The sequence below is a fragment of the Takifugu rubripes genome, chromosome 15 (assembly GCF_901000725.2).
Source record: "Takifugu rubripes chromosome 15, fTakRub1.2, whole genome shotgun sequence".
Classification (NCBI taxonomy): domain Eukaryota; kingdom Metazoa; phylum Chordata; class Actinopteri; order Tetraodontiformes; family Tetraodontidae; genus Takifugu; species Takifugu rubripes.
The window spans coordinates 13,780,379-13,803,715 of NC_042299.1; the positions used below are offsets into that span (position 1 = coordinate 13,780,379).

A 23,337-nucleotide genomic window follows, 5' to 3' on the forward strand; every position below is an offset into this window, starting at 1 on the left:
CCAGGCTGGTCCTGCTGCCAGAGAAGAATCCCAAAGCTCCGAAGGGAGCAGCGTTACGTCATCAAGGTGCAGGCCTCAGGGAGGGCGAGCATTTGCACTTAATGGTCCGACTGCTGATCCCAGCCCTGCTGCTGACGCCGTTTCCTCACAACTGCTCTCACAGAGGAGATTTAAGACATTCAAATGCCATTTAAATCAAAGCTGCTCCCGTGTTTACACAAATCCAGTAAAGAAATCGCAGTAAATCAGTGAGTTATTTCCTGAAGGCCGTTGCCAACGTAAAGGGGGGTGCAGGGGAGTCGTGCTTGCGTCTCCGTCCGTATAGATCTGCTGTTGACGGTGCTGGCGGGACTGAATAATTGAAGGCGTTCTTATCTGTGTCGCCACTCACATATGGCGCTCGTTAGCATGTCGCGCAGAGATAACTCAGAATTCATGCTCTTACTTACACAAATGCTAAATCAATAAGGGTTTGAAGGAGAAGTCTGCATGATGTGAGGCCGCTTTTACTCTCCTGTTTTCCTCGTAATGTGTGTTTGGCTGACATAAAATGCAGGTTCATGTTGACTGGACGTCCAACGTCTCCGTACGGGAAACGTGTCGAATTATCACAGCTATTAGTCAGGATTTGCCCGAGCAGCTTCCTCACCTTTCATCTCTGGCAAGTGAGCTCCAACCTTAATATTTAATGTTTGATCGCTGTAGCTCGACTGATGCTCCCACGCTTGTTGGAGAAGAGAACCCGGTCTCGGCAGACGGTCTCGGGCCCACACGCAATATTTAAAATGATCTCCAGATGAAGAATCTCTCCCAAACTTTGGTTTCAGTGGCTGGTGTTATTTTATTCATTCAAAAACATTCATATTTAATATTAGAAAATTAGATGGATGTGGGTCAAGCCTTGCTAAATGAGAGAACCTTTGATTTGAGTGTGCACGCGCGTGTGTGTGTGTGTGTGTGTGTGTGTGTGTGTGTTACACGTTCTGTGCTTTGTTTGTTATGAGAAAACTAGGTGGTGGAGGGGGGTTGGGGGATTTTGTACATCTCTCCATTCATTTTGCATCAAGATGTCGGCACATGAACTGCTTTGAGCCTATGGCCTCTTTACATTTGAACAGGATGGAATGTTAACACTGTTGGATATTTGAAAGTTATTGCTGCTTAAGTTAACTTCCTATTTGCAGTTCTGTACACACGTTTATTCTAACAACGCCGCAGGTATTGTGATGGTGATTCAGTCTACAACCCCTTTGGACATCAGCCATTATTCTATCACTCCCCTCAGATCAGTACTGGTAATTCTGGGATACTACCTTTCCAGTAGCAGACAAACATTTTAGGCTGTAATCTTATACCACTATTGATGCCAAGCGCTCCATCATTGATTCCTCTTCCAAGTGAGTGATCTCATAGCTAAAGCAAACATAATGCGCGGTGCCAGGGCAGAGCGGAATGCATCTGATGTGTGTTCAAAGTGCACAGGCTTAACGCAGTGCTGCTCTGTTCTCTGTGGTTTTCAGACTTGTCCAAGAATCGCTTCACAGAAATCCCTCCGGAGGTGTGTCTGTTCGCCCCCCTCGAGTCATTAAACCTCTACCACAACTGCATCAAGTGCATCCCTGAAGCCATCATCAATCTGCAGATGCTGACTTATCTCGACATCAGGTGGGCCATTGCGAAATGCCTTCTCTCAGTGTGGGTCCTGCGTGTCTACATGCTAATTCAACCCATTGGGCGGAAGTGCTTGTTCCCCATTTCAGACCACAAAACAGAACATCTTAACAGGACAGACGTTTCCCTATTTTGCTGAAACTCCATTCCCAGTGATCGGCTATTCACTTGTGTGTGTTCAGTCATGCCGCTGTAATTTAGGGCAACGCTTGATCTTCCTCCACAGTCGAAATCTGCTGTCAGTCCTGCCAAAGTACTTGTTCAACCTCCCCCTTAAAGTTCTTCTCGTGAGCAACAACAAGCTACTGTCCATCCCCGAGGAGATTGGCAAGGCCAAAGATCTGATGGAACTGGTGAGGAAGTGTGTCACGTATGAAGACGCCCACGTTTTCATCTTAACGCCTGCGTGATCCCCGTTGTCTCGCGCTGTCGCCCCCTGCAGGACGTGAGCTGTAATGAAATCCAAGCGCTGCCAGCTCAGGTGGGGAGGCTTCAGGCCTTACGAGAACTCAACATCAGAAGGAACTGTCTTCACATGCTGCCAGAGGGTCAGTCATTCTTTGTATACAATGTGAATAATCAAGTCTGCATTATTTTTAAGCCGTTATTGTGTCAAGTGCGTTCTATGTCAATACCTCCATTGAAATCCGAATGATAAAATCGATGTCCGTGAGAGTTTGGTTGTTGCACAGCATTGTTTAGCTGCAGTGTTTGAAGTGCTCTGTGTACTTGCAGAGTTGGCTGACCTGCCTCTCATCCGACTTGACTTCTCCTGCAATAAGATCACGGAGATTCCAGCAGCGTACCGGAAGCTCCGGCAGCTGCAGCACATCATCCTCGACAATAATCCTATGCAGTCACCGCCTGCTCAGGCAAGTTCATTCACCACATAAATCAGTCCGTGCAAATGATGTTCACATCATCAACACGTGTCCAGTAGTAATGGCTCGCCACTGCTTTCATGGCTTCTCCTGCGTGTTGATGTGCTCTTTGAGTTTGTGAGATGCCCCTCACGTTTTAACATGGTACAACAGCGCCACCCAGTGGATACAATTATTCATTCCTATCTGGTTGAAAAATGTACACTTGTCTGAACGTACTTGTTGTGTTTCCGGGTTTCAGATATGTCTCAAGGGCAAAGTCCACATATTCAAGTTTCTGAACATCCAAGCGTGTAGGCTGGACAAGAAGCCGGACACCTTGGACCTCCCTTCCCTTGGCAAACGGTGCCTTCCCCAACCCCTAACAGATAGGTACCAAAATGAATCATTATTATTCCAATTATTACCTAAACATATACCCACATGACAAAGATAAAAGCAGCTTGTTTTGCATATCTCTAGCATGGAAGATTTTTATCCTAGCAAGAATCATGGTCCTGATTCTGGAATTGGTAGTGACAGTGGGGACAAGCGGCTGTCTACAACTGAGGTATGAGGCTCTGTCATGAGCTAGTTTTATTTCACAAGGACGCATAAATGATAAAGGATAAGCAAACGACGGGCTTGATTTTATAAAACGAGTGTACACAGTTTTGCGCTCATTGTCACCAGAGTTAGCTTACAGTTAGTCAGTCTCTGAAAGCTCACCCACCGTTCGTGTGGTTCCCCCTCGACAGCCTTCAGACGATGACACGGTCAGCCTGCACTCTCAGGTCTCAGAGACAGCCCGAGCCGATGCCCTTTCACTGCTCTCCAAAATGGACTCTTGCAAAGGTTACCGAAAATAAGTATCAGTCATTCCCTTTGAAAGCAATAGCAGAGACTCGGGGGTTTTTGAATGAAGTGCCTAAAATAATGTGACAAACGCGGATGCTTCCTCCCTCTATCAGATCAGGATCTCTATGACTTTATAGAGCCCAACCCGGACGAGGATCCTGCTCTGTCAGAGTGTGATGGGCAGCAGAGTAATCATGTGTCTTGTATAAAGGTAAGACTCAAAAAGACGTCCATCATCGGACGAATGCAGCCCCCCCCCCCCCATCTCCTAAAGAAACATCTCCGTGTTTCAGGAACTGGAGAAAGCTTTAAGCTTGTCTCAGCAAAACAAAGATAAAGACTGGAAAGAAGAATCAAGGTGAGTTTGTAGTTGAGGGGAAACACAGCTTGATCTGCAGTCACGACAGGTTTGCTTCTATAGTGTTGAGAATGGGATGTGTGTGTGTGTGTGTGTGTGTGTATTGCTTATAGTGAAAAGCACATTTTAATGTTAGTGTCTGGAGCTCAACAGTGTCTGAGGTTAGCGGTCAGACGGTTTTAATTCTATATGTTTCTCTTCAGCTCTGATAAAGAGCAGCTGGTTGAGGAAGAGGATGATGAGCTGAAGGAAGTGCTGGATTTGAGGAAGATTGCGGTGCAGCTTCTGCAGCAGGAGCAGCAGAACAGGTGTGGGCTTCCCCTTCTTCCGATTCCACCTTTGTCTGTTCCTTGCGTTCAACCAAGCGTGTTTTCGTATATTCGCTGGCATCAGTTTCCAGATACTGAAAAGGGCACTTTATTGTCTCCGCCTCTCCCCCAGTCACCTGATTATGTCGTAACCCCCCCTTCCTTCACTGCTCTAAAGACACCAGCACATTATGTGGAGCCTTCAGGATTCCGTCTCTGCTGCCTGACATCAGCCAGGGACAGTGTTGCCCTCGTCAACCACTGTTTCCTCTTCACACCCCCAAGCCTGATCCATTCCACTCACACCTGTACCCTGCTTTCTCTCTCTCCCGCTGTCTGCTGCGCATTTTGCGTCCGGCTTCTAGACGACGATCCTTAATTTGCAGAGCAGAGAGTCTTATTCACAGACGGAGAGTGACTGGCCGGGCACACAGGTCAATTAACTTTCTTTATCACCACTAGCAGATAGAGTGCATGTGACAGTCGACTGATCTCCCCCTTCATGCCCCTCCCCATATGTTGCTAAAGCAAACCAGTGTGTTTTTGTACATCTCATTAGCTGCCTTGCATCGTTAGCTACATTGCATCACATTGTTTGTCTGTGTCGTCTTTATAAATCTCTCCATCTGGGAGTGGCCGACGTCTCGCGGCACGTCGGCCTTAAACTTGAATTGGGTCCCGTAAACCCACCTGTGTCTGCAGGTCATCAGGCCTTTGCTTGTAGAACCCGGGAAACCTCTGTGTCAGAGCCCAGCTGTGACTAAATCATGTCCACATTCACATGTACTTTCACGTGAGCAACATTCCCTTGAGTCAGCGAACGCGTCTGTTGCCCTCTGCAGGTTTCTCAGTCATTCAGGGAGCTCAGGTAGCAAACCGAGGCCGCCGCCTCAGCCCCGTAGGTATGTACCTTTGAGCACTGCGACCAGTCACATGGACGCCATATATTCAGCAGAGCAAATCGGATTCAGCTTGCTTGACTGTCTGTTCTCATTCCAGTGCTTCTCTAGATGAAGGCAGCAGCGGGGCATCGATGCACTCTGGTCAGGTCAGTTAGTTGGAAAACAAACGTGACACGATCTGAAAGCGACTGGTGTTCTCCTCCCCACTCATGGAGACTTCTGCTTGCAGCCCTCCTCCTCCTGCTCCTTTGATGGCAGCCTCAAGTTGGACCAATCAGATTCAGAATCAAAGTGGCCCGAAATCCCACCCGTCCTTAATCAGAATGAAGATCGCAAGAAAAACAAGTACCTGAGGAAGGACTATCTGAAGGTACAAGCACGAGCGCATGTCTGACTGTGGGAAAGTTGTGAAAGCGAGGTTCCGAGGTAAGATGAATGATGAATAAATGAATGATGGTTTTTTTTTGGGAAGGATAAGAACTGAAAGATCCTGTGAGAGATTTCAGGAGTTTTTGTTATGGATGTTTTGTTGTGGGGCAACATTGGAGAGAACCCAAAGGTTTGTGGAAACTCTGGCGAGGACTTGGCAACTGGAGGGACAACAGCACAATCTAACCGGGCGATCGTTCAGAAACTAGCAAATGTGAATCAGGAGAGGCTGAAATGTGGGTCAGGGACAGGTGGGGTCGGTACCTGAAGTCCAAATATGTGGGGAAATGAGGTCTAAAATTCAAATATTATGAATATTTTACAGATTTTTATTGAATTTGGAGGTGATCTGCGCCACTTGGTGTCAGAAACATACTGCAGACGCGCAGGTTGATTTCATTTTTCCGCCCTGTTGCAGGTTTTTGCCTGGATTATCACTAATGCAACCAAGATTTGACTCCATGAGAGATTTCCGGGGTCGTCCTGGTTTTATTTAAATGGGGCCCAATACTCTTCCTCCATCCATAAAAACTATTTCTCTTTCTTTCATGACAGTACAAGTGTCAGAGTGCAAGAAAAGGCTCCAATGGAAACGATGAAAATGAGGTTGGTGGGGAAAAAAAACCCAAAACCCTCTTTTCTGTGCTTTTATTCTGAGTGTGATGGATGTTTTCTATACAGGAGGCTTTACACTGTGGCGACTTCAGCACCCTGACAGTGTTTGGACTAAAACCACGATCAGGTACTCCAGTTTTGGTGGTACTTTTATTCCTGTCAATGTTGTTTTTTTGTTTTACCTCCTTTAATACCTGCAATTACAATTTTTTTAATTATCGGTAATTATTGTGGAATTATTATTGTTAAGGAAGATGAAAGTCATCAATTATCCTGTTTTTGTCCCATTTTCTGTTCTCCTGTGGGGAAACATTCTTGCTGTTCTTATTTCTCTGGGTGGAGTTGTTTCTTTGGAAGTGGAAGACGTGTAACTGGAACTGTTTAAACAGCTGCCTTTTGTTGCCATCGGGTCAAGACGCAGCATGAATGGTGGCTTGTTTTATGACACTAGGAAGCGTGCTTTAGCAGCAATGTGTTAAAAGCATCTCATTTTTTTTATGAAAATAGAGGTAAATTAACAGGATCAACGTTGTTCGCCAGTGAAAACTGATTTCAAACATGATCTGTCTGTGCTCTTCCCACGTTATCTCAAAGCAGTAACGCTCAGGACAGATATCGTTCAGAATATGCTAGATCACCTGACATGGAACGGGCTTTCTGGGAACTGGGTTTATCTGGAACTGTTGGTTTTCAGGAACTCACAGTATTGTTTCCTTTATCAACACAGCCTTCAGCAGAGGAAGCCGTCAGGAGTACAACTCCACGGAGCCCAGCTTCACTATGAGGAGGAAGATGGAGCATTTGAGGGAGGAACTGGAGCAGATAGGACTCCTGAGACAGGTCAGAAACCCCCCTCATCTTGAGTAACCATTTTTTTTGGTGGTTAGTGAAGCCGTTATGAACAGTGCTTTTATGCACACATTACTTCTCATGTACATTCACAATCCAGTGTTAACCCAAGTGACGTAAATACACAACCAAAGTGAAAATATGTCGCTTTCGGTCCATTATCTGCATTACGAGCTGCTAAAAATGAGCAAAACTGTTCACCATTTTGGAAGGCAAATACCAAGCTGTCGTAATTCCAGATGTTCTGATGGAAGGAGCCCGTTTTACTGTGAATGTTGACACAGGTACCCCTCACAGATACCTCTCTGGTGCCCCTGAAACGTTGCTCTGTCATTTCTACGGTAGCCCAGAACAGACAAACACGGGTGAATCTCATCTTAAGCGCTTAATAACAGGTATTTCTGCCCACTTCAGCATCCCTGTGGATTGTTAATACTGGAGAAAAACTCCATTTGGTTCTCTCAAACCCAAAGGTTCTTGCTTCTCTTGAAAAGTAGGGGCAGGACAACTCCTGGAACCTTTATACTGTCTGACATCATCTGTTGATGGCAGAGACTGTGCTCTTCCTAACTTCAAGCCAACAGCCTCAGGGGAAGGGCGATCAAGGTTTTAGCCAATTAAATGTTATTATGGGATTATCTGACACTGATTGAGGGATAAGAATGCAGCAATATCCAATACAGGTTTCCCTATGCTGCTCCGGTGGTAACTCCATGAGTCCATAGTATCCAGCGGAAGTCAGAAAACACCCCAGAGAGAGCAACCGTGATCGTAGATTACTTCTTGCAAGTGAATAAACATGACGAGCTGTCCGTTCAGCAAGCACGCCCAGTTTTACTTCTGCGCGTCATTTTCTTCTTTTAGTTGAGATGCCCGTAGGCGTTAGCTCCAGGGTATTGGGACGCCAGCCTGCTCCCCTAGCTAGGCTTCCAAGTCAAAGGAGTTAGTGCTTGCTTTCGGGGAGGGGAAATCTAACCTTCATCCAAAGAAAAGTACTAGAAGTTCTTTAGAAAGAATTCAGAGATCTTTGGCTGCCCTCCCTTCCATCACCTGTCCAATTCATGACAATCTATCAACGCCGCCCTCCATTGAAGGGCTTAATCAACAGGTTCTGTCAGGTGAGCTTAGGGATCTACACTTATCCCCAATAACACTGGGAAATCTCTTGAGTTAGACTTTTATGTTGAATGAAACTAAAACTACAGTTCAAACACTTGAGATCTGAGATGTGTTTTGATTCCACTCCCAAAAATTAGATCAGACCCACCTCAGCAACGATTCTTTAACACTAAGAGATGTCATTGTTGTCCTGTGGGCAGAACATCGAGTCCAGACTGAAGGTGTTGCTCCCAGACGATGTCGGAGCCGCCCTGATGGACGGAGTCGTCCTTTGCCACTTAGCCAATAACATTTCTCCCCGATCTGTTGCCAGCATCCACGTGCCCTCTCCTGCAGTGGTGAGCGCCCTGAATTTTGAAACAGAAAATGTGTGCTCGCATTCCAACGCAGTGACTCTACATGATTTTAATTGCTCATCGTTCTGCTCTGCTGCCCTCCAGCCAAAGCTCAGCATGGCTAAGTGCCGTAGGAATGTGGAGAACTTCTTGGATGCATGTAAGAAGATCGGTGTCCCACAGGTAAGTCAGTGCCCCCCCCCTCCACCCACTTCCTGTGTCCCTCCATGGAAAATATCAGTATTTAATTGTACTTTGAGTCATTAAGCCAACAGCTTAAATAAATAAACCTAATGTATATATACATACACACACACAGTGGGACCTCTACTTACGAACGTAAGCTGCTCTGTAGCTGCTCTGCCATTGGCTATCGCCCAGCATCTTCCTGTAATCCCATTGGCTAGGAGGGACGTCAATATGTACAAGTTTGTGTGTATCCCAGCATCGCCTTCGTTTAACTTTTATTTATTCTGGGTGTTCGTATGTTTGTCCATTAGATACCACAAGTGTTAACGTTCGTTGCTAGTAATGACGGCTAATGTAGGATTAGCCTGTAATAAAGTTCATTTTGTTCCTGGAGAAGCCTTGCACTGAATTCCTACATTTATTGTGCAGTAATCTAATTGTAACATGTATTTGTTACATGTTTTGATGCATTTTTATAATTTATTTTAAAAATTTTGTCCGAATTTTTGGGGGCTTGGAACGGATTAGGGCATTTACATGGAAAACACGTCTCTACTTGTAATTTTCAGGTTACAAAACAACTTCCAGAACCAATTAATTTCATAAGTAGTGGGACTGTGTGTGTGCGTGTGTGTGTGTGTGTGTGTGTGTGTGTATATATATATATATAACACTTCTCACAGAGAAGTGCTTTACAATTAAGGTGCAAGTAATAACATGCAACATGTTTAAAACATCATTAATGAGACAGAATAGGCAAATAAACAACATGATGGATATTTTAAAAAGGAGTGTTTGTGCAAGATCATTCGGATGGAAAAGACAGGTGAACTTTTTAAACGAGCGTCCACTCTTCTCATGGTCGACCCCGAGACACACCCCCCCCCCCCCCCCCCCCCCGCATGACAGCAGCTGTCTGGTCGTCAGGGGAGAAAATCAGTGTCTGTCTGTTTTCAATACAGTTGCAGGTAGTTGTTTGTGAACCATTCTCCACAGGCGGACGAACGCTTTAGTAGATCTGAGAGCTTACCTCCCTCTCGATCATTAAAAAAAACCCAGCTGGATATCGTCTGCATAGAAGTGCTAGGACACTTTTGTGAATGAAAAGAAAGGAGGTAAGTGGCTCCTTCTCAACCTTTCCCAGAAGTTCGGATGTGAGCGGTAGTCTTAGGTTATAGTATCGGAACAGTATTGGATCGGAGGAGCGAGTCCACAAAACGTCTGCTTGGCTGCAGCGTCGCAGCCGTACGAAAGGAAGGAATCATCCTGCTGACCGGTTGCATTTTTACCGGGAAACATGAATACAGCCACAAATGCGGTTGCAGCTCGACAGCGTCCAAAACAACTTCAAAGCATCTTGTTCAGCTAATGATATATGAACAGCTCATACCTCAGGACTAATTGGTTTGGTCAGATGCATCTAACCAGACGTCTGTGCGTCACAGGACAAGCTGTGTCTGCCTCATCACATCCTGGAGGAGCGCGGGCTGGTGAAGGTGGGCGTGACCGTCCAGGCGCTGCTGGATCTCCCTCCCTCAAGGCTCATGCAGCTGTCGGCCATTTGACCGCGCAGCGTCCCACCGGCGGCCATCAAACTGACCCCGCATGGCGTCACCAGGGACCCGAGACCCCCCCCTCCCCCTCCCCAGGGTGAGGACCCGGTGATCAGCGGTTCTATGCTGCTCCTGCCTGACTGAACTAGGAGACAGGAGGAAGGAGAAGCCCTCCGGTCTCTTGATATGATGTCAGCCTGCTCCATTCGTTTCCATCACTTTCACGTCCTCTCCGCCATTACTGGTGCCAGCTTGTACGCGAGGGTGCGTGCGAATGGGTGTGTTTGGACTCACAGTGGGTGTTGTCTGTGCTAGCGGCACAGTTTAGACTTGCCGAGGAGAGACCTCAACTCTTTGAACATGGCCCTTTGCTGAGTGCTGATATTTCATGGCTCCTTACTCAGTCTGACAAAAACCTCTGACTCATCATTCTGGAGAGCTTGCTGTCTCGAGATTCTTGTTTCTGTTAACGTTCCTTTTTGTTTTGGACTACATCGGAAAGGAATTTGTACAGTCACTTCCTTTGAGACCGTTACGAGGCTCGAGCGGTCACAACTCGAGCCGTCCGTGCCACAGTGGTGCTACAACATTTCAGTTTCTGTACATATCGACCATCGATGCTGTACTCGAACCCGCATGCACCCGAGGTGACGTACGACCACTGTGAGAAGACGTGCCTGCCGAGAGCACGCGCATCCCCTTTGGTAGCATTTTTATTTTTTATGGTGACTGTAGATGAAGTTCCTGTTTCTGTAAATACTCTGTACATGAGCTTTTCTACAGTTTTATACTTTCCATTGCCAACTGTCACGTTTACACAGTTTGATTTTATTTCTTCCTCTCCCGCCTGCGTCCGCAGACGTTTGGGGGTCTAAAGCCAACCGCTCCTGCGAGGCCTCCGCTCCTCCCGCTACAGGTCTGTCTGCTGTATGTGGGCTCGTGTCAGGGACATGACGATTTATCTTCAATGTTTTATTTTTATTTTTTATATCTTGTGCTGTTGACGATTATCAGCTGCAGTGGAGCTTTTTTTCCATGGCAGACCCAACTTTAGCAGTGAAGATTCCCTTTTTATCTTTATATTTATTTAAGCTCTTCCTTATTTATGTTTTTGTGTTTGTTGTGTTTATTGAGAGTGCAATATCAATCGGCTGGTGAGCACATCCATCCTTTTAACATGTAAAGAGAATTCCCGGGCAAAACAAATAAAAGAATTAAAGTCTCCAACAGAAATGGAATAAATAATAAAGGCAGGATTCCAGATTTATGAAACACTCGTACACATTATGTTGTATTCTACACTAAAAGACATTATGTTTGACAATGTTACTGGGACTGTAAGGCTTTAAAAAGAGCTCTGGCAGATGATAATTCCACTGTTTATTCTCCTATTTCCACTATAAGCAGGTCAAATTTCTTATACTCAACGTTTAATAGTTCACAAATGTCATCATGTTAAGCGTCAACGTCTAAGATTAATGACATTTTGTGCCTTAAAGTCGACAGATATTGTGAATATCTTTGGGTTTTTTAGATTTTGTGTAATGTGGGATGACAATGAGGTCCTGACTGAGCGGGATGAATTGTGGCTCTTTCCTTTCCTTGCACATGTTTTTTCAGGCTTTTTTTTTCTCCATGGATGAATTGACAAGTCACTTTCCAAAGAAGGGAAAACCGATTCCAGATAACATTTATCTGAGTCATCAGAATACCCAAGTGAAGCCAAATGTAAAACAATGCAGATGGTCACAGACTTGTCACTGCAGCAGGTGCATAACATGCTAAGACATCACACTAAATAAAGTGACAGATATCTTAAATAAAACCAAGCTCTGTGGTAGCCAGAGCTAAATTATAGAACCCAATGGGGACCTACGGCCTTCTTTCTGGAAGTTTAGAGACAAAGTAAATTTGAAAGTGATTTGTCATGACTGTGTGTACGCAGCGTGCCCTGTGTATGCCAAGGACATTTGGGGATTTACTTTGAATTTTTAATATTTTCAATGAACAAGGCATTGATTTTTTTCTTTTGTCATGCTTTTGAAAAGGGGAACATTTTGCCACCGTGTATTTACTGCTGTTATGTGTACTGTATTATGGTGGGAATGGTGTTACAAGGGAGCGCTGGCGCGCAAAAGGGGCATTTCTCCAGTCATCCCAGCTCATCAAGCCGGAGAAGGTCTTTGTGGATTGGATTTGGCTCATTGGAATTGGCCTATCTGGACATGTAGCATCGCCCTACGTGTGTTTCTGTACAATTCTAGCACCTGTCTGTGCAGCCACGGCCAACGCATTGCTTTATTTTGGCAAGCTGTACGAGGGTGACGAATGACTCACGTAACTCTGCATTTCATTGTACACGCGGGCAGATGTGGAAAGCTCTCCAAATCGTTTTGGAGGTGGTCGGATTGGTTGGACCACTGCCTGAACACCTGAATGAGGTCACCGTTGCTACGGCTACAACCAAAGAGAGAAAAAGAGAACAAAAAGAGAAGAAGCTGGTGATGACATCACAATTTGACCTTTTTTTATTTTTTATTTAATAATTCAGTATTTTTGTTGTGCGTGCATCTGCCTCCGATAGTTAACCCCGTCTCCTTTGCTGGATTGAAACTCGCCATCTCATCCGAAGACAGCGGTGAGACAGCGAGCGGCGTCTGAATACTACACTGCCGAGAAGCTTTTTGTATTTCAAACAAAGTCACATGCATGTAAGAATGGCTGAATCTGTACATATCATCTGTGTAAATCCAGGGATTTCTTATAAAAAAATAAAAATAAATGGTGAATATTTAAAAAAAAAGAGTGTTGCATTTTATTAGTTTGTGATTCACCTTGTTCTCGCCACCTTGCTGTTCCAGGAATCCCCGCCCTCCTTACACTTAAACCTTTCAAGTTTCCAACCTTCAGGCAACCAGCTCAATTTCTGTCAGTGAGTCAGTTGTGTTACATTTCAGGTTTAGATGGTCCGTCCAACCTTTCATTGGTGTTGCACATCTAAAAACAAAGTGATCCATTCCAGTCAAAAACTAGAAAAACTACTCAAAATGATTAAGTGACTTTGAGGTTTTTTGTTTACATGTGATCCAGTAACAGTTAAATAACCCATTCAGCTAATTAAACTAATGAAATAATATTGAGTCCCAAATTATCAATAGTTACATGAATAATATTCACTTCCACTAACAATTCACATGAGGGAATATTGATTTATTATTTGTTCTGCAGGAAATTTTCTTTTAGACAAATCACATCTATTGACGCTCTTCAAGTACCATCGTGGCAAGAAGGCGTTTTTCCAAGATAAGGATCAAGCTAAGACAATTCCTGCTGACTACAGATGCTGGCTGTCATCAGTTATGCGTAAACAGCCCATCAATCAGCAGCCATCAGCTGCTGCTGGTGTCAGGCACCTCCGCCCCACGTCCGCTCAACCATAAACTATCACGATGAAGAGTGTGGTCTTTAAATTGTACATTAACCCTAACCTGGGCTGTCGTGCTGATTTATCTGTTTCCATCAAACTCTTCAAACCGTCGTGCATCACAGCCAACGAATGTAAACAATTTATCTGATTATGTGTGAAAAGAGTTGCTGCCAGCCCCCACCCCCAAAAACGAAAACCTCTGACACTGAAACGCTGTTATGAGCAGCATAAATGGTTCAGTCCTCCCACTTTGTGTTATTCTGGAGAGCTCTGTCTCAGCATGTCAGTGGGGAAACTCTTGCCAGATTCCAGTAAGTAGAATTTATTTTCAAATCAAACAAAATATATATTAGATTTGTTTGCAAAAATAGATTAGATTTCTTTTTTTTTTTTAATGGTGGTTGGAAAAGTTTCAGCGTGATAATTTTTTTTTCACACAACATGACTGATGGAATTGGAATCTGATGCGGTTGTGTTAGACTTTTGGCAGGTCCGTAAATACTTTTTGTTTATTTTCCTTTGTTGTAGTCCTCAGTTTTCCACTGATGGCTAATAAAAGCTGGGTGATTTATCAAGCAACGCTGTTGCTCGTGGTGAATCTGAGCTATGGTGCAGCCAGCAAAAGATTCTCAGGTTGGTGCAGATTCTTTTAAAGCAGTAATTCATCGGCGATCCAGTAATTCTCTCTGAATGCCACGTTGCTGAAAGGTGGCAGAACTACAGTTCTGCAAACTGAGCGGCGGCTGCTTGCCTGAACGCTTATAGAACTCAGACACATATGGGGACCAAGTCTCTGCAGCTCAGCCTTGCTGCTGCTTTATATTACTAGGATGTGATGATGGTGCCTGGTGGCAGGACACATGACCAAAAACACTTTTCCCCAGCATTGGAGCCTCCTAAAGACCTCGCGATACTGGACCCCGGGTTCCTGGGATACCTGGAGATTGTGTGGAGCCCCCCAGCCAATCTGCCTAATGCGACACAGTGCTTGACACGATATCAGCTGGAGTATTTCGACACGTACAGCGGCAAATGGAGTGTAAGGGGGGGATTTAACTCGACACACTTAAACACAAGAATTAGATACTCAGAACAATTATCAAAGATAATTAGATAGAGATTTGGAGTGATAACTTTGTGATACACTTCCTCTATGTAAATGATTGACAGGGTGTCAGGACCCCGTTAACGTCACACAGGGTCCAGTTTGACCTGATGAAGAACGTAAGCGTGAGAGTGTACACGTTGCTGAGCGGACCCTGCACCAACGGCAAAATGATCACGAGCAAAAACTACACCGAGCTGGTTTACAAACCCCCCAGAACAGGTACATACATCCCAAAGAGCTCCAGAATGAGAGATAAAATCCATCATTTGAAGGCTTTTATTGTGAAATCCCCACCCACCCCCCCAACAAATTCAGGCGCTGCGAACACAGAGGTCCAAGACTTCGTCTGCGTGAACTATAACATGATGACCATAGAATGCACGTGGCAACGAGGAGCAAAGACCCCTGACAACGCTCAGCAACGTCTGTATTTCTGGTAGGTGCTGGTACGTTTTAATCCTTGTGACCCTGAACGCAACTGAAATATCTGGCTTTGATGTCGACGGGTTATCGGGGTGGTTCAAAATTCCACAAATGCAACAATGCACGTCGCCGGCAAAAGGATGTGTGAGTGAAAGACTCCGTCTGTGTAACTCTGCATGCTAAAGAGTGTTCTCATCAGGCACAAGAACCTGGAACGGGCGCAGGAATGTCCCAAATATATCATCTCAAGAGGCTTCAGGAGTGGCTGCCAGTTCACAGGAACGTCACTCCCTCTCTTTACGGACGTCAACATCTGTGTAAATGGCTCATCCCCCGAGGGGCCTTTGCAAGCCAAGTTCATCTCTCTCCAAATCCAAAACCACAGTAGGCACTGTGTTCCACATCAAATGGGGATCCGGTTTTCCGAAGAAGTTTTCCTCACTCAGCTATTGTTTTTGTCATTGTCTTTCTAGTTAAGCCGCCGACCACAGAAAAGGTCGATGTCCGCGCGGGTCCAGACTCGCTGGTAATAGCCTGGGAGCATCCTGTTGGCGGGGCGCCTGAACACTGCCTGGAGTGGGAGGTGGAACGGCAGCTTCAAGGTCCTGACGGAAAAACCACAAGGGTAATAGTGTCCTCTCTCCTCTGGTCATTGAGTACTTCTATTTGCAATAAAGGAGCTCCTGTTGGGGGAGGAAGGGGGGGGGTTACCTGTTCAGCACATGTAATGGGTGTTTTCTGTTGCAGTTCACCACCCATTCTGTTTCTTTCTATCGTATCTATAACTTCCAGCTCTCTAATTCTTTATTATTTATTATAATTAAACGTTCTCCCCGACAGGAGCTGACTTTAACCACACAGAAGAACCTCACGCTCCCCTCCGGCAACCAGAAAGAGAAAAACTGCTTCAGCGTTCGTTCCAAGTTGCAAAACTACTGTGTTGAGAAAGGCTTATGGAGTGACTGGAGTCGCCCAGCGTGCCTCCCAGGTAATGATGCAGCACTTTAATACGGCATCAGAGTGACCCAGCGGCACCCACAGGCCTGAGGAAAATGGTTCTGAACCTTTTCACCTCCAAAACTGTACATTTGAGTCCACTACTGGTTTTGGGGAAGGGGTGGGGTGGGGTGGGTTCTGTTTTCTGGCTCTGCGTGTGCTGTTCCATCCTGTGGACGGCCTCTTGGTAGTCCTGGGGGTGGCAGGGCTGTCCTGTCCTATAAAGGTCTTATTATGTCCTGTCTGTCTGCTTCATTTGTGGCCTCCGGATATGTGTGGGAGGGGCCACAGCATCCTAGGGCCACTACTCAGTACTCACATATGCAAACACACGCACGCACGCACACACACATGCACACACACACACACACACACACACACACACACACACACACACACACACACACGCAGCATACATATATATTACAGTACTGTATATACGTAGATACATATGCAAACTCAGGGACACATTATATATACATACCTGTATATATCAAGGGATAAAAACTTGAGGCGTGATGTTTTACAGTGTGTGATTTTACAGCGAGCGACAACAGTGAATGTTTTTTAAGCTGTGCCAGCTACCAGAAGTGTTAGCTCTCACGTCTCTCCTGGCCCTGCCTGTGCGCTCCTGTCTATTCCTGTGGGTCTTCACTGACGTCCCACTGGTGCTCGTTTGAGCCCCCTGACCTCATAATCATCCTGGTCACCTGTTCACACACACACACACACACACACACACACACACACACACACACACACACACTGACTAAGTGATGGGCTGTCATGCACAACATTACATAGATTATTTTGGTGTGAATTTCTGTTACCCATCATTTTTCTTTCCTCATGAACAATGTTATTCATGACACTTTTGACACTGTTTACCAAGGCACTGGACAGGATACCTATAAATAAAGTTTTTTTTAAAGTTCCTGTTTGCGTTACCATTTTTTGAAAAATGTTGTATAGTTTATGTATTACCCCAATTAGCATCATGTGAAGTAAGTTCATTTTCATTAACAATAAAAGCATCTTTTGAATGTACGCTTGATTTGGACATTCATGTGTGGTGTTTCCCTCTCTGACTCCCCTCTCTGACTCCCCTCTCCGACTCCCCTCTCCGACTCCACTCTCTGACTCCCATCTCTGACTCCCCTCTCTTACTCCCCTCTCTGTCTCACCTCTTTGACTCCCCTCTCTGACTCCAATCTCTGACTCCCCTCTCTGACTCCCCTCTCCGACTCCCCTCTCCGACTCCCCTCTCTTACTCCCCTCTCTTACTCCCCTCTCTGACTCCCATCTCTGACTTCCCTCTCTGACTCCCATCTCTGACTCCCATCTCTGACTCCCCTCTCCGACTCCCCTCTCCGACTCCCCTCTCCGACTCCCCTCTCTTACTCCCCTCTCCGACTCCCCTCTCTGACTCCCATCTCTGACTCCCCTCTCTTACTCCCCTCTCTGACTCCCATCTCTGACTCCCCTCTCTGACTCCCATCTCTGACTCCCCTCTCTTACTCCCCTCTCTGACTCCCCTCTCTGACTCCCATCTCTGACTCCCCTCTCTGACTCCCCTCTCTTACTGCCCTCTCTTATTCCCCTCTCTTACTCCCCTCTCTGACTCCCCTCTCTGACTTCCCTCTCTTATTCCCCTCTCTTACTCCCCTCTCGGACTCCCCTCTCCGACTCCCCTCTCTGACTCCCCTCTCTTACTCCCCTCTCTGACTGCCCTCTCTTATTCCCCTCTCTTACTCCCCTCTCTGACTCCCCTCTCTGACTTCCCTCTCTGACTCCCCTCTCTTATTCCCCTCTCTTACTCCCCTCTCTGACTCCCATCTCTGACTCCCCTCTCTTACTCCCCTCTCTGACTCCCATCTCTTACTCCCCTCTCTGACTCCCATCTCTTACTCCCATCTCTTACTCCCCTCTCTGACTCCCCTCTCTGACTCCCCTCTCTTATTCCCCTCTCTGACTCCCATCTCTGACTCCCCTCTCTGACTCCCCTCTCTGACTCCCCTCTCTGACTCCCATCTCTGACTCCCTCTCTTACTCCCCTCTCTGACTCCCATCTCTTACTCCCATCTCTGACTCCCCTCTCTGACTCCCCTCTCTGACTCCCATCTCTGACTCCCATCTCTGACTCCCATCTCTGACTCCCATCTCTGACTCCCCTCTCTTACTCCCCTCTCTTACTCCCATCTCTTACTCCCCTCTCTGACTCCCCTCTCTTACTCCCATCTCTGACTCCCCTCTCTGACTCCCATCTCTGACTCCCCTCTCTGACTCCCATCTCTGACTCCCCTCTCTGACTTCCCCTCTCTACTTCCTCTCTGACTCCCCTCTCTTACTCCCCTCTCTGACTCCCCTCTCTGACTCCCATCTCTGACTCCCTCTCTGACTCCCCTCTCTTACTCCCCTCTCCTTACTCCCCTCTCTGACTTCCCCTCTCTGACTCCCATCTCTGACTCCCCTCTCTGACTCCCCTCTCTGACTCCCTCTCTGACTCCCCTCTCTGACTCCCCTCTCTGACTCCATCTCTGACTCCCCTCTCTTATTCCCCTCTCTTACTCCCCTCTCTGACTTCCCCTCTCTTATTCCCTCTCTTAACTCCCCTCCTCTCTGACTCCCATCTCTGACTCCCCTCTCTGACTCCCCCTCTCTGACTCCCCTCTCTGACTCCCCTCTCTTATTCCCCTCTCTGACTCCCCTCTCTTACTCCCTCTCTGACTCCCCTCTCTGACTCCCCTCTCTGACTCCCCTCTCTGACTTCCCATCTCTGACTCCCCTCTCTTACTCCCCTCTCTGACTCCCATCTCTGACTCCCCTCTCTGACTTCCCTCTGACTCCCATCTCTGACTCCCCTCTCTGACTCCCCTCTCTGACTCCCCTCTCTTATTCCCCTCTCTGACTCCCCTCTCTGACTCCCCTCTCTTACTCCCTCTCTTACTCCCCTCTCTGACTCCCCTCTCTGACTCCCCTCTCTTACTCCCCTCTCTGACTCCCCTCTCTGACTTCCCTCTCTGACTCCCCTCTCTTATTCCCCTCTCTTACTCCCCTCTCTGACTCCCATCTCTGACTCCCATCTCTGACTCCCCTCTCTTACTCCCCTCTCTGACTCCCCTCTCTTACTCCCCTCTCTGACTCCATCTCTTACTTCCTCCCACTCTGACTCCCCTCTCTCTGACTCTACTCCCATCTCGGACTCTCCCCTCTCTACTCCGCCCATCTCTGGATCCCCTCTCTGACTCTCATCTCTGACTCCCATCTCTGACCTCCCCATCTCTGACTCCATCTCTCTGACCTTCCCCTCTCTGACTCCCCTCTCTGAACTCCCTCTCTGACTCCCATCTCTGACTCGCCCTCTCTGACTCCCCTCGTCCTTACGACTGCCCCTCTTCTGACTCCCCTCTCTGACTCCCAGCTCTGACTCCATCTCTGGACTCTCCCTCATCTGACTTCCCCTCTCTTGACTTCCATCTCTGACTCCCCAAATCTCTACTCCTCCCTTCTCTGACTCCATCTCTCTCCCTCTATTACTCCCCTCTCCTAGACTCCCCTCTCTACTCCATCTTCTGACTTCCCCTCTCTGACTCCCGTCTCTCTTACTCCCATCTCTGACGGCCCTCTCTGACTTCCCCTCATCTGACTCCCATGCTCTGACTTGATTCCCTCTCTCTGACTCCCCTCTCTGACTCCCATCTCTGACTCCCCTCTCTGACTCCCCTCTCTTACTCCCCTCTCTGACTCCCCTCTCTGACTCCCCTCTCTTACTCCCCTCTCTGACTGCCCTCTCTGACTCCCCTCTCTGACTCCCCTCTCTTACTCCCATCTCTGACTCCCCTCTCTGACTCCCCTCTCTTACTCCCATCTCTGACTCCCCTCTCTGACTCCCCTCTCTGACTCCCATCTCTTACTCCCCTCTCTGACTCCCCTCTCTGACTCCCCTCTCTTATTCCCCTCTCTGACTCCCATCTCTGACTCCCCTCTCTGACTCCCCTCTCTGACTCCCCTCTCTGACTCCCATCTCTGACTCCCCTCTCTTACTCCCCTCTCTGACTCCCATCTCTTACTCCCATCTCTGACTCCCCTCTCTGACTCCCCTCTCTGACTCCCATCTCTGACTCCCATCTCTGACTCCCATCTCTGACTCCCCTCTCTTACTCCCCTCTCTTACTCCCATCTCTTACTCCCCTCTCTGACTCCCCTCTCTTACTCCCATCTCTGACTCCCCTCTCTGACTCCCATCTCTGACTCCCCTCTCTGACTCCCCTCTCTTACTCCCCTCTCTTACTCCCCTCTCTGACTCCCCTCTCTGACTCCCATCTCTGACTCCCCTCTCTTACTCCCCTCTCTTACTCCCCTCTCTGACTCCCCTCTCTGACTCCCATCTCTGACTCCCCTCTCTGACTCCCCTCTCTTACTCCCCTCTCTGACTCCCCTCTCTGACTCCCCTCTCTTATTCCCCTCTCTGACTCCCCTCTCTGACTCCCATCTCTGACTCCCCTCTCTGACTCCCCTCTCTTATTCCCCTCTCTGACTCCCCTCTCTGACTCCCATCTCTGACTCCCCTCTCTGACTCCCCTCTCTTATTCCCCTCTCTGACTCCCATCTCTGACTCCCCTCTCTGACTCCCCTCTCTTACTCCCATCTCTGACTCCCATCTCTGACTCCCCTCTCTTACTCCCCTCTCTTACTCCCCTCTCTGACTCCCCTCTCTGACTCCCCTCTCTTACTCCCATCTCTGACTCCCAGCTGACTCATCAGTGACTCTGTTGGTTATTTGTCTTAATGGCTTCCAGAAAAGGGTGAAGAAAGTTACGTTTGGCCCAGAAAATGTGTACGGATGCAGTTTTAAAGAAATATGACCTATTATGCTTGTTTGAGTCTTTAAATAAACTGTTACTACTAACTGGTCAACATTGGGTCCACGCACACACATTGAAGGCACCGTGTTGCACACGTACAGTCATTTTCTGTTTGTATTTCTTTTAGAGAAGACAGACTCGATACCTGGAGCACATCTGGACATATCTGTTTATTTTTATGCTGTTGCTGTCATTGCCTCACTGGTGCTGTTCCTCTGTGTGACCTCAGCTGCGTTTAAAGTGTGAGTCAATCAAAACTTTCATCCCGCGCAATTAAAAAGGACAAATTAATGACTCTCCATATTTCTTTTGTTAGGAGGAAGAGCGCCTCGAAACCTTCCACAGCCTTTGGCTAAAATGTCTTCACGCCACTTGATTAATTTTCCCCACACTTGTCAGCAGAGTATTATTTTGCCATTTGACTGATCCTTTTATTGCATCCAAATTTTATCCTTCACCGCAACTTTTGAGCTCATGTGACGAATGATTTATACTTTAATACAGAAGGTCTTTCATGTCACATCAGCGGCTCCTTTTTACTGCCTTTGTTGGTTTTGACAATTATTGGATGTAAGACATAAAGTGTGTATTATTTACAACCTAACACACTGAAAGAAATATTTTCACTCAATAAAATGTTCAAAAGGTGTCTACTTTTATTTTTCCACAAATTATCTGCTCACATCATCAAATTGAATAAAGATTTAGCAGTAATTTTCACAAAATTCTGCAGTCTACAACACTTTGAAGGGCATAATATTAACCATATATTTCTAATAATATATCCTAAAGTATTAAGATGACACCTATAAACAGATATTATGTGCATACAAATTTGGCATTCAGCCTAATACTTAAATACAACAGTTTCCTAACATTAAAACCCACAAATAACTACTATTAGTGCTTAATACTCGTGCAACTCCACCACAGGCGTGTTTAATCGCGATTCTCCTTTTTTATGCAGGTTTGCAGCCGTTGTTGCCATCTAGTGTTCAAAAGGCGCATAGCAATGGAATCGATTACCAAAAAAAAAGGACATTTCAGCCCAATACGATGCTTATAATTCTTTTAGGATGAGCGAAATGACAAAAGCTTGTCAATGTATTCGCTGTTGCGTTGGGAAAGGAAACAGGCAGCTGGTTTTGACTGTTTGATCCAACATTCATTGACGCCCACAAGGTCAGGTCGGCAGCTGACCGCTTCCCACACTGCGTCTACGTGTCTACACGGGCACTTCTGTCCTTTGTTTCTTTGCCTTTAGCTTGTTAGGGAGAAAAAGGAACACTTGTTACATAACAATACACCACCCTCGTTCTCTATTGGTGAATTAGACACCATGCTGTCTGCATGACAAGATGAACTATTACACTGAGATTTGATATCTTCAGGCTAAACAGAGCGCAGGGCAACGCAGCAGTGAGGGTGAAATGGTAACTTTCTGTAGGTTAATGTGTAATTTTGGCGGAGCCAAGCTTGATAGTGGACTGGCTGGAGGGTAATGTGTAGCCCAGGTGGGACTCTTCAGCACATTTACCCGTCCGATCCGTCTGGAGATGAACACCTGTGCTGAGGGGACGCTGGACGGCTTCAGGTTTGCTTCTTGGTTTTATGGGATTTCCACCCGAACGCTGAAAATCCTCTGGTGGGAAGGCGGCGGGGCCCATTTTGTCTCTGTCTCCCAGGCTCAGTAACTGGAATCTGTCCCTGCAGAATGAACGAGTGCAGGGCCTGGCTGGTTACTGCACCCAGGGGACAGACTGCTCATCCAAAGGCCCTCTCGCCTTCAAGCCAAAGACGACTCTCTTCAGATGCGACCGGCGGCTCCAGGGCAAGTGCTGTCAACTGTGCAGGTTTGCAACGATGATGAAAGTGCAAGCAGCTGCTAAACCTCTCTCCGCCTCCTGCAGTTACAGTAAACTTTGTAAAGTTGTAAAACTGCTCAAATGTGAAAGAAAAAGAGTCTAAATGACCCATTCAGGATAGAAATGTCATCAGAATAACTCAAAAAACCCTTTAAAGAAAACTCCAGCATGTTAGAAGCCTTAAAACATCATTTTTTGCTTCGGTATTGATTCTCTAACACCATAATAAAGGCACTCGATTTGCACTGGATGGTTTCTTAGCGTAACTTTTGAGGTTCTTTAGGAAAATAAAGGTTCTTTTTATTTACCCTTGCAGAATGTGTCAAAATAAATGTGAAAACAAGTCAGGAAAATTTGCCCAAAATTCCTTTTTCCCAGCACATTCACAGTCAGCATCAGGAACGTGTGAACTGCTCTTCATGGAGTGATTATTTATTGTATTTTTGGATGCAAAACTGTAACCAGACGCGTGACAATAAGCAGCCATGAGCGACCTCTCGGCCACACAGCCACCTTTTAAACAGTAGTCACATTTGAAAGATTCCCCAGAGGTCAACGCTATTATGAGCCCCTCATCGAACACCGAGGGGTTCAATTTGGCCCCTCT

The 23,337-nt window shown here is 46.6% G+C and overlaps 2 protein-coding genes across 4 annotated transcripts in view; both read left to right on the plus strand.

Moving 5' to 3' along the window:
* Window positions 1–12,849, plus strand: part of lrch2 (leucine-rich repeats and calponin homology (CH) domain containing 2) — a 17,264-nt gene extending 4,415 nt beyond the window's left edge. The window contains exons 2-21 of one of the 3 annotated variants that reach the window (XM_011611570.2): window positions 1,521–1,665; window positions 1,898–2,024; window positions 2,114–2,219; window positions 2,407–2,543; window positions 2,794–2,924; window positions 3,015–3,102; window positions 3,290–3,386; window positions 3,503–3,600; window positions 3,683–3,747; window positions 3,951–4,055; window positions 4,421–4,489; window positions 4,898–4,957; window positions 5,055–5,103; window positions 5,187–5,327; window positions 5,942–5,992; window positions 6,068–6,128; window positions 6,729–6,841; window positions 8,170–8,307; window positions 8,410–8,487; window positions 9,939–12,849. In XM_011611570.2, coding sequence (XP_011609872.1) covers window positions 1,521–1,665; window positions 1,898–2,024; window positions 2,114–2,219; window positions 2,407–2,543; window positions 2,794–2,924; window positions 3,015–3,102; window positions 3,290–3,386; window positions 3,503–3,600; window positions 3,683–3,747; window positions 3,951–4,055; window positions 4,421–4,489; window positions 4,898–4,957; window positions 5,055–5,103; window positions 5,187–5,327; window positions 5,942–5,992; window positions 6,068–6,128; window positions 6,729–6,841; window positions 8,170–8,307; window positions 8,410–8,487; window positions 9,939–10,058 — 1,979 coding nt within the window. In that variant the 3' untranslated portion in view covers window positions 10,059–12,849. Of the gene's footprint in view, window positions 1–1,520; window positions 1,666–1,897; window positions 2,025–2,113; window positions 2,220–2,406; window positions 2,544–2,793; window positions 2,925–3,014; window positions 3,103–3,289; window positions 3,387–3,502; window positions 3,601–3,682; window positions 3,748–3,950; window positions 4,056–4,420; window positions 4,490–4,897; window positions 4,958–5,054; window positions 5,104–5,186; window positions 5,328–5,941; window positions 5,993–6,067; window positions 6,129–6,728; window positions 6,842–8,169; window positions 8,308–8,409; window positions 8,706–9,938 lie in introns of those variants that run through there. The other 2 variants (XM_029848342.1, XM_003971256.3) reach the window with 2 other exon arrangements.
* An 812-nt stretch (window positions 12,850–13,661) lies between these two features.
* On the plus strand, window positions 13,662–21,514 carry il13ra2 (interleukin 13 receptor, alpha 2). The gene is made up of 10 exons (XM_003971257.3): window positions 13,662–13,784; window positions 14,002–14,106; window positions 14,358–14,512; window positions 14,644–14,800; window positions 14,897–15,017; window positions 15,204–15,388; window positions 15,478–15,629; window positions 15,845–15,992; window positions 20,993–21,107; window positions 21,182–21,514. The coding sequence occupies exons 1-10, from the start codon at window positions 13,754–13,756 to the stop codon at window positions 21,219–21,221; spliced, it is 1,209 nt and encodes a 402-aa protein (XP_003971306.3). The 5' UTR covers window positions 13,662–13,753; the 3' UTR covers window positions 21,222–21,514.
* The last annotated feature ends 1,823 nt before the right edge of the window (window positions 21,515–23,337 follow it).

Coding starts and splice junctions, on each gene's coding strand:
- il13ra2 (XM_003971257.3), top strand. CDS start 13,754: ATGTCAGTGGGGAAACTCTTGCCAGATTCCA. Junction 14,801..14,896: donor TTACAAACCCCCCAGAACAG/GTACATACATCC, acceptor CAACAAATTCAG/GCGCTGCGAACACAGAGGTC. Junction 15,630..15,844: donor CTGACGGAAAAACCACAAGG/GTAATAGTGTCC, acceptor TCTCCCCGACAG/GAGCTGACTTTAACCACACA.